The sequence below is a fragment of the Canis lupus genome, chromosome 12 (genome assembly GCF_011100685.1).
Source record: "Canis lupus familiaris isolate Mischka breed German Shepherd chromosome 12, alternate assembly UU_Cfam_GSD_1.0, whole genome shotgun sequence".
Classification (NCBI taxonomy): Eukaryota; Metazoa; Chordata; class Mammalia; order Carnivora; family Canidae; genus Canis; species Canis lupus.
Genome location: NC_049233.1, coordinates 36,076,732 through 36,086,751, shown reverse-complemented (window position 1 = coordinate 36,086,751; position 10,020 = coordinate 36,076,732). Strand labels below are relative to the sequence as shown.

The window sequence follows — 10,020 nt, the reverse complement described above, 5'->3', positions numbered from 1 at the left end:
AGTAGAAGAGCCCTCCCTACTGAAGTATGACCTTATCTTACCTAATTACATCTGCCACAATCTTATTTCCAAATATGGTTATATTCAGAGGCACTGAGGGTTAGGATTTCAACATTCTTTTGAGAACACAATTCAATCTATAATAGGAGCTAAACTGGAAAACCTCTCAACTCTCACCATTTTTAATGCTCAATGCAAAAAAATGGAGCCTGTCCCATTTTAAAATGTCTGCCATTGGTGATCAGGCTCCACCAAACCCCTTTAGGGATCATGGAGTCACCGTCTTCTGAAATAAGGATGTTCTATTTAATTCCTCCTAATATTGTGCCAAAATCTACCCACTTATAACAGTTCCGCAATGTGAGCTTGCAGGTGACAGCCTTTCAGATATTTAAAGGGTGTTAAGAGTCCACATTGTTTCTTTCACCAGTTGAGCATCCCCCACATCCTGTGATGTTTCATCCCAACACCATTAAAGCCCCTCTGCCCCATATGGACCCCATATGGACTCCAGGTGGTCTTACCTTCTTAAATTGTGGCCTTAGTACTTGGTGCAACACCCTGAAACATGCAAGCTACACCCAAACTAACACCTCCCTTGTTGAGCAACTGAAGGCATTGGCTCTCTCATCACTGACTCATACTTTGCTGAAGCATCAGGCCTTGTTCGTGTCTTTTGCCATTTAATGTCTCCATCCTGATTTCATGCAGTTGTCTGACCTTTTAGATCACCAGGATAACCTACAAGAGAATAAAAGCCAACTACCAATCAGAGTGGAGAATCATCCAAAGGGTTTTCATCACTCCTCCACTCTAGGGACATGACCCAGAAGCAGAACAGGCAGAGGACAGAAAGCTTTGGCTGGCTGCTCACATGAGACCAAGAGAAAATGGAAGACAGAAGGGAACCTTAGCACTTGCAGATTTCTGAGAGGAGAAGTGGAGAAGGTGGGAGCTTCAGGATGAGAACACAGATAAAAGCTGCAGGAGAAGAGGAAGAGAGCCTAGAGAAAGCTGCGAGAATATACCCACTACCTCCTCTCCTGGCAGCGTCCCTTGTGGGGACACTGCAAAAGTCTGGGGGTGATGCCTCATGTGCCTGTGCAGCGTGACTAGATCAAGGGGCACAATGCCCCATCTCTGAATCTTCTGAATCTGGATTTATCACTAGTGACCTCAAATAAATTATTACCTGGATCTTCTTTAAGGTCCAATTTTAGATCACCTTAGCAGAAAAGATGACCCAAGCAATAGCAGGAAGGGGAAGAGAATCCAACAACTCTCAAAGCCAAGCACCGCCTCTGGTCCACTGTGAGAATTAGAGATAACCTCAGACTCACAGGAACCCATCCAGAGACAACAATCCATGCCTCCCTTCTTTTGTGTACACAAACTGTATATTCTCTATTTCTATAAAATTTCCACAAGTTGAGTGAGTGGGTCCTCATTTCACATTTTTTTTATTGGTTTATCACTTACCTCTCCACAGACCCCACTTCAACCCAGAAGCAAAGCATAAGGAGTGAGGTGAAGCAGGTTGGTGGTTGCTCCTTTCACCTCACTCATGTCAAACTCCTGTAACACAATAAACCACTCTCCGACATCTCATTTCTCACAGTTAAATAGGTTTAGGTCAAGGAGATGTGATAGACATTATTTAAGCTAAAATAAAAAGAACACTGATAATAATAGATGGGAATTTTAATTTTTATTGATAAGCCATGATTTCCTACTGAATACATAACAGAATACAATTAACAATAACATAAACATCCTAACATTTAAAAATTTAAACTTTCAGAATTACTTTGACTAGCATACAATGCTTTAATTTGGGGGAAAATAATGTTTTATTTCAACTATTCTTCTCATATGCAAAAGAGATGCTTAAGGTAGGGGAAATGAATAAAATTGTACAAAGCTTCCTGTGTAGAAAACAAATTGACTCTACTACATCAGCTGCACCCTACTAAAACTCTAAAACAGAAAGCCTGGAAGGACCAAAAAAGAGCCACATTCTACTGAAGCTATCAAAAATAAATCTTAAAGATCTACAAATGGAACATGGCACTACCCTCTACCACTAATTCAACGCACTGGACAGAAGAGTGGTAAATCATAGCCTCATGACAACATGAGATAAAATTATTCTTAAATATGAAGCAATACATATATCAGAATCATTCATCCCTGTTACAGAGATATGCACATATCAATGTGAACGTGTCCTTTGAAGTGAAAAGCACAGAAATCATCTACAAAATATCTATTTTCCCGGGTTACAATAACTGAAATGAAAATGATAGTTTATGGAATGATGCAAATGGCACTGTCTTTTGACGAGGCATACAAAAACACACTGGCTAGAAATAGTTTTGAAACAAGCCTACTCTCACCAATGCATCCTTAATTAAAAATTTATATTTACTGGTTAGTTTCTGGAAGAAAGTAGGAAAACAGTACTCTATTCAAAGTAGTGATAAAAATAATTGCACCTCAAATTACTCCCAATGTAACATAAGATATTGACTATTAACATAAATATCATTTGAATAGACGATATTAACTCTTTAAGTTCTTAAAAGTGCTGTGCTTTATTGGAGTCTGAAAACAAAACAAAACAAAAAATGAGGAATATACTCTTCTAACAGAAGCCTCTACCGAAAGTAGAATAGTTTTTGAAGCTGACCCAAGAGCAAGTCCACTTACTATAATGTCTCAGACTTGAACTGTGCAAGAAAATATACCCCTAGGAATATTTAATAGCATCTGGACCCATGGTAGTCATCTGGCAAATTCAAATAAGTACTGTCTTTATGTTAAGAAACCTTGTCGAGTAGGTATTTACAACATATTTCCACAGAAATCAGTATTAAACTTCAATAAAGCAAATGAGAAAAAAGTAAGGATGTCACAAAAACTCTAGATTATATGCAAGCTGGTTAATAAAATACCTTTTTCTGAAGATAACAAAGAAAAATGATAGCTCCAATTTTCTTTAAATGTCATAGGATAGCCAGAAATGTTGAATTAAATAATTGAATTATATCAAAGATAATTGGTACTATAGTATCAGACTATTTATAACTATATTTTACATTAACAGAAATCAGGGCTAAATATAAATTTTAAAAAATAACTATACCCAGGCTCAAAAGAATGGGAGCAGGGATAATTATGCTATCTACAGTTCTGAAAATCCCCACATGTAGGATATGATATTGCATATATAAGTAATATTGTTAGGTAATAGGCATATATCTGGATTTTATATTAGCACAACACTCCTCAGATTACAGTTTACCCAAAATACTAAACCAAAGATACTATTGTTACAGTACTTTAAAGATATAAAGTATAATAGAACCATACAATAAAAAAAAGCATTTCATCAACCGGCCATGTTTTTTCTGAAATCATAGATACAGCAAACAAATTGCTGGTTGCCTTAGTTTCTTCTTTAGAATTCTAAGTGAAGGTAGTAGGATGGGGAAACCCCATATAAAAGTGTTGTTCTATCTTTGAATTGTTTGGCTGCTAGTTATTCAGTCTCTGGAACCACTGGCCAGTCAAAACCAGAAGTGACATATGCTGGTGTCTTAATGTTTCCCATTCAGTAAAAAAGAAGGGGAGATTTTACATTAGTTCATATCAGGAAATGAAATGGGTGGCATTCTAAACAGAAGAATCTCAGCATAAGCAAACTTAAAGGTAAAATGAGGTTTTTTTAATATGAAGAAAATAAAATAGTCTATACTATTAGTTATTACTACCATATGTCCTCCTTTTCCCTTCTGCCTGTGGCTTTTTAATCACTTTTAATGTCACCCCACTGCTATGTAACAAAGCCAGTTCTCTAAGAAAGATATAAAGGAGGACAAAGACAAGGCATCACCATAGCCCTACACACCATGTAGTACAGCTAACTGACTGCTTACTCTACCTCCTCCTCCTCTTCTTTCTCCTCCACTTTTAATAAATTTATAATAAAAAGAGACGCTTTAGAGAAGTTACAAGATGATTTTTTAATCTGGAAACCTGAAGTACTTCACAAAAAAGTATTAGAGTTCTAGTTTTTAAATGAGGATATATGGCCTAAAAAAGATACATGCTATCTTCCACTGGCCTTTCCATTCTAGTGTTTCCCAATATACTACTCCAGAAGTTCAGCATAAATTATTTACTGAAGAATATAAGATACCAGTGGTCAGGATAAGGTTCCCTGGGCAAGGCAGGCGAGGAGAATATCCTTTGCCAACACTCTCCCCCTTAATCAGAGGATATTTTCATGCTTAAGAAGTCCTAGGATATAAAGGCCAAAAACACCATAGCGGAAGGCCCAAACATACAAATGCCATTTTTAGATCAGACTGTTTCAAATGTGTAACAGAACAAGCTTTTACCCACTTAAAAGTAAATACAAGAAGATTATTTATTTGATATTTATCTTCTTCCTCTCCATAGAGCACTCTCTGAGGATCTACTTTCTATAGGTTTCAAGCTTTAAAACACTGAATGTTGGTAACTCCTACTTTGGTATCCAAAATACCCAAAAGCAATTTATGAACATCCACTCCACTATAATTTCTTAAAATTCACTAAGATAAAAAAAGTCTTTAAAATTAATTTTAAAAGATATTATTTGCATACTTTATTTTTGATGGATTCATTTTTAAACAGTTGAAATACTGTTGGAGTTCATGGCAATTATTTTCTCCATGTTCACTGGAGAGAAATGCCATGGAACTAAGGAGCAAAATTAAATCATTTCTTAGATTTAGTAAGAGATCTTTAATTTATTTTTGATATATCTGAATATATTTCAATGTGCTTGGAAAAGAAAGGAAGAAGGAAGGAACGTTAGAGAGAAAGGAGGAAAAGGAAAGGAATGGGAGAAAAGGAATTTTTCTTTAAAATTTTCACCCAGATAAATTAATATTATCCTTCAGAATACAAGGTAACCAATTATCCAGGTGGTCAAAGTTCAGAAATCTTAAGATTCAGATAAGCATTAGATGTTACCAGACAGCTGGCTGTCTGATGCTCAGACACCTGAGTCTAGAGAGCTTCTACAGGATGCTGAGCAACACCCTACCATACTTCAGGTCAGTGGTCATGTTCACCTCTCCTGGTCCCCATCAAGATCCAGCTTCTTTTTTTTTTTAAAAAAAAGATCTTATTTATTTGTTCATGAGAGACAAAGAGAGAGAGAGGCAGAGACACAGGCAGAGGGAGAAGCAGGCTCCATGCAAGGAGCCTGATGTGGGACTCGATCCCAGGGCTCCAAGATCACGCCCTGGGCCAAAGGCAGGCACTCAACCGCTGAGCCACCTAGGCGTCCCAAGATCCAGCTTCTTTCACAGACAACAGGGAGACCAGCTGGCTGTGTCTTACACAGGATCTTGTTGGACCCTAGTTAACTGTCCCCCATTCCTAACAAAGCTGCATCTTCTGGTCTAGGATCTTGTAGTCTAAATCACCTAGGGCACATACTGCCATGCCCTCTGACTCTTATTCCTGAAACAGAGCCAATGTGTGGGGATGAGGAAGTGAGAGAGAGGGCAGTGCACCCAGGACCCCCTAGGGCAGGTTTCTGTAAACTTCTCAAGCTCTGAATCATACATTCCCCCTCTCCTCTCCAAAAGAAAAACAGGAAGGGTAAAGATTGGTGGATGAGATAAAGATTGGGTAAAAAAAAAAAAAACACCACTTCACTTAAAAATTAAAAAAAAAAAAAACAACTCTCACCTCCTACATTCTATAAAAGAAGAAGTGATATCCAATTAAGAAGGATATACTGAGACCACTGGGGATAAGGTAGGATGGCAGGTAGGGGTGGATAGATGTGGGAACAGAACAGAGCAAGCTCCTCCTTCTGGTTGCTTTCTCCCAGTTCCCAGACTTTAATGTGTTTAATGCTGAAGCCAACACTGGTGTATAGTAATGCTTAAGAATCTAGGCTCATTTCTTCTAGGAAATAAAAAGAGTAACTAATCTAAAATAACACCTTTATTCTGGGAAAATGACCTCCATAAAACACCCATAAATGATTTTTAAGAGGGGGGGAAATAAAGACGCACAACTGCAAGACTGATATTTTTTTTTTTGTTCTACACAAGTCAGGTAAAGACAGCATTTATGCAGCTATACACACTAGGACCTGTTGTGCACCATCCCCCACAACCCCATAAGAAGAAAAACATTGTTTTTCAAAAATAGAAGCAATACTTGGTAATGAAGACAATTCAATCACGTATGACTTCCAGAAATGTCAATGTTACATGGAGTCCTTATAAAATGAATCACAGCCACTGCTGTATAGAGAACAGCAGCATAAAACAGAACACGACAATGACTGTAGAATGACAAGGAGTGGCCGCTGCTCCTCTCTCACAAGGACTGCATCCATGATCATCCCCACAGAGGTCACAAGGAGACAGCTTCACTTCTGAGTTGTAACTCCTCACCGCTTGTCTCCCTGTGTGGAGGCAGATATTAGTTTACATGGATCACTTGTTTAGAAACATATACTCTGCCAAAACTTAAGAGCATTTCAGTACACTTCTCTGAATTTTCTATTCTTCACATAATTGTATTTTTCTTTACAAGAAACAACTGAAGGGATGCCTGGGTGGCTCAGTGATGGAGCCTTCAGCTCAGGACATGATCCTGGGGTTCTGGGATTGAGTTCTGCATCAGGCTCCCTGCAGGGAGCCTGGTTCTCCCTCCACCAGTCTCTGCCTCTCTCTCTCTCTCTGTGTCTCTCATGAATAAATAAATAAATAAAAATCTTTAAGGAAAAAAAAAGAAAGAAAGAAACAACTGAAATGCTCAGGAAGGGCCCACTCTGCTAACCAAATCTAAGAAAGAAACAATGCCTTCCTGGCACAGTGTCCACCACCAGCAGTTGGCCGGCACTCAGTGGGAAAACACACTGCAGCAGCCCACTGCAATCCCACATACACACCAATCTCTTCCCAGAACAAGGACTTTGGATTGAGAATTGTTTAGCCTCCATGAGAGTTTATTTTAGAGTGTCATTTTCTATGCATTCAAGCAAAGCTCAAATCATTAGAAGATTTACCGTGGGCTTTATTAAAAAATATAAAAATGCAGAGAAGCCTGCATATGTAATGCGTCTCAATATTTCAAAATGTTGAGCAGGTAGCATCCAAAAACCAATCAACTTGGGTAAATTTTACAGTATAAGCTAATATTTTTTTAGAGCTAGATAAAGAAACCTATAGCACTATAGGAAACTTGCTATATGACATATATGATTTTTATATTTACAGTTTTTAAAAACATTCTATTTTCAGATTTCTTCATGATTTTTTAATGTTATATTTTAAAGTATTTTTATTATTATATGTTTTTTAATTTTAGGATCTTCAAAGCTGGGTTTTCAGGTTTTTATTATTTCTGACCTTTCCCATATTTTCATTTGAAAATGTCCCCCTCATAAATAAGTTGCTTTCCCCCAAAAAATTTACATAGGCTGAATATTTTATTTCTTGAATGTTTAAAATATTCTCTACTTACTGAAGAAACATCAATTGGAGAATTTTTGCAACTAGTTTGAATTCCAAAGTTGGATGACGAAACACTACCACTGAGTCTCCACAGTGTATCCCATCATTCTACCAGAAAAGAAATGCTGTCCTCAGTGTTTTCCCCAAACCTCCCATACAAACCTGGGCAAATGCTCTTCCCCAATTCCACCAGGAGGCAAATGCTGAGAACTGACTTGTTGACTCAGAAGAAGAAAGAACTGGTGTTCTTAACCTTAATCTTCAATGATCCTCTATCGAATACTTCTAATGTTAATAAGTCCATTTTACTTTAGAGTATAATTATCTACAACTACAGAACACGTCAAAATGTTAACGATTCTCAATGCACTCTGATGATTCTGAGCCACCAGGAGTACTCACTCAGAGTACTTTTTAGAATTACAGAGATCATACACTCTCAAAATGTTACTCTGTGACTGAGTGTAGAGTAGTCCTAACTTGGGTAATCTACAAACCAGATCTCCACTTTCACATCTTGAATATTTAACATTTTATAAAGTAGGAAGTCACCAGGAAAATCAAAGAAGTTCAGGTTATTTTCCAAACAGACTATCTTCTTCTTGATATACTAAAAAAAAATCTGATATAATGTATAAATTTTAGCAAAACAACAGACTCAGCTTAACCCATCCCAATCTTTTATACTGTAAATTAGGCTTATTTTCTCTCCTGAAGAAATCCCATTTTAAAATAGAAAACAGATGGAAGGGATGTTTGGAACAGAGGCAAAACCTTGGAAACTGCACATAACTGGACTCACAGTTATGTCAGTTTTTCTTTGTAAATTTTGCAATTGTGACTTAAAAACCTGAAACATGAGGAATAGCCTAACCATATCTTATTAGGAAAGATAATGACTTTTTTGTACTCATCTGCTAAATGCTATCATGTGACTTTTTAAAATTATCAATGGTCTTCATTTAAATGGAAAGCTCATCTCCTGTACTTCACTTCCTACCCTCCCCACACACAAAATAGGTGGCCACTTGAAATAAATGAATGTCTGGCTTAACTTCTAACGTATTAGGAACTCTAGAACACACTTACTCGGTTCATAGTAATCCACGATGGACACCAAAGCATCTTGTGTGTTTGAAACTTTAAAGTTCCTCACAGCAGGAATATCAACACAAATCTGGGTTTCATTTACCTTGAAAACAATACAAAAGACTCTTAAGCGGGTGACAGATGATGTGTTCATGATAAAGCAAAAGACATTTCTTTTTCTTATCATTTTAGGAAATGGATAGAGACTAACATTTAGGGAGAATTTCTATGTGCCCAGTACTATGGTAATAAGCCCTTTATATAAATTATCTCATTTAACTCATAAAACAATTCTTCAAGATTAGATATTGTACTCACTTCCATTTTACCAAAAGCAATACTGAGAATCAGAGAGGTTAAGAAAGCAGCAAGTCCATGGATGCACGCTCCTGGGCCCTGATGCCTTATCTAATCCCCACCTCAGGCAATGCACCCACCTTGGGTGCTGCTGATAGCTCACAGCAGCACCCTTCTCTGAAGAATTGCCCTCAGTACAGGGGAGCAACCTCACCCAGTAAGAGGAAAGCTCCACAACCAATCACATTATTAAATAAAAACCTTAAACTTGTGTTTCATGTTCAAAATCAAGCCCATGGTATTTAAGCAGTATGTAATATATAAAAACTCTTGAACAGAGAAACAAGCTAGAGATTTTGAATGACTTTTAACAGAGTTTTGGCCAGAATGGTTTTTGAAGTCCTAAAACAAATGAGAATGTTCAGGAACTAGTTGTTTTTTTTTTAAGTGTACATATCACTAAAGCAATATATTTCTGATTCTTACTTGGCAAAACTGGAATGAGAAACATAGGTATTCCCCCAATATAACATGAAATCCTAAGAACACTTAAGAACTCAATTTTGATTCAACCTAAAAGTTTCACAGAGATGTTAGAAAAAAAGAATAAATAATATCCCAGAAGTTTTGAGACATACAACTACAGTCTTGAATTCTTCACTATGTTTCTCTCATATATTTTATGCACCTTATTTTTGGATCAGTAATTTTCATACAACAAAGAGAAAAGTACATGAAAATCATATAATAATTTGTATAAAGACTAAACCTCGAGAATACTCTTCTATGATTTAAGCACCTAATATATATTTATTGCAGGAATATTAAACACTTTGGGATTTATTAAAAGCTCCATGAAAGCATTTTAAAACTCATAATTAAAGCTTTCATTGTCAACATTTACAGACATAATTTTAGCAATTCCCTAAGGCAGAGGGGTTCTCAAACTGAGACCTGGACAGAATTTTTGAAGTTACAATGTGACAATTGTTTTTAATAATAAATTTCTTTTTTATTGGTGTTCAATTTGCCAACATACAGAATAACACCCAGTGTTCATCCCGTCAAGTGCCCCCGTCAGTGCCCATCACCCATTCACCCC

General features: G+C 36.9%; 1 protein-coding gene across 3 annotated transcripts in view; it reads right to left on the bottom strand.

Annotated features, from left to right (window-relative positions):
* Positions 1–1,689: 1,689 nt before the first annotated feature.
* Positions 1,690–10,020, bottom strand: part of CD109 (CD109 molecule) — a 130,419-nt gene continuing 122,088 nt past the window's right edge. For 2 of the 3 annotated variants that reach the window (XM_038554537.1, XM_038554539.1), the window contains 2 exons: positions 8,622–8,724; positions 1,690–6,478 (listed from right to left, as the gene is read on the bottom strand). In XM_038554537.1, the coding sequence (XP_038410465.1) occupies positions 6,303–6,478; positions 8,622–8,724 (279 nt within the window). In that variant the 3' untranslated portion in view covers positions 1,690–6,302. Of the gene's footprint in view, positions 6,479–7,423; positions 7,641–8,621; positions 8,725–10,020 lie in introns of those variants that run through there. The other variant, XM_038554538.1, reaches the window with a different exon arrangement.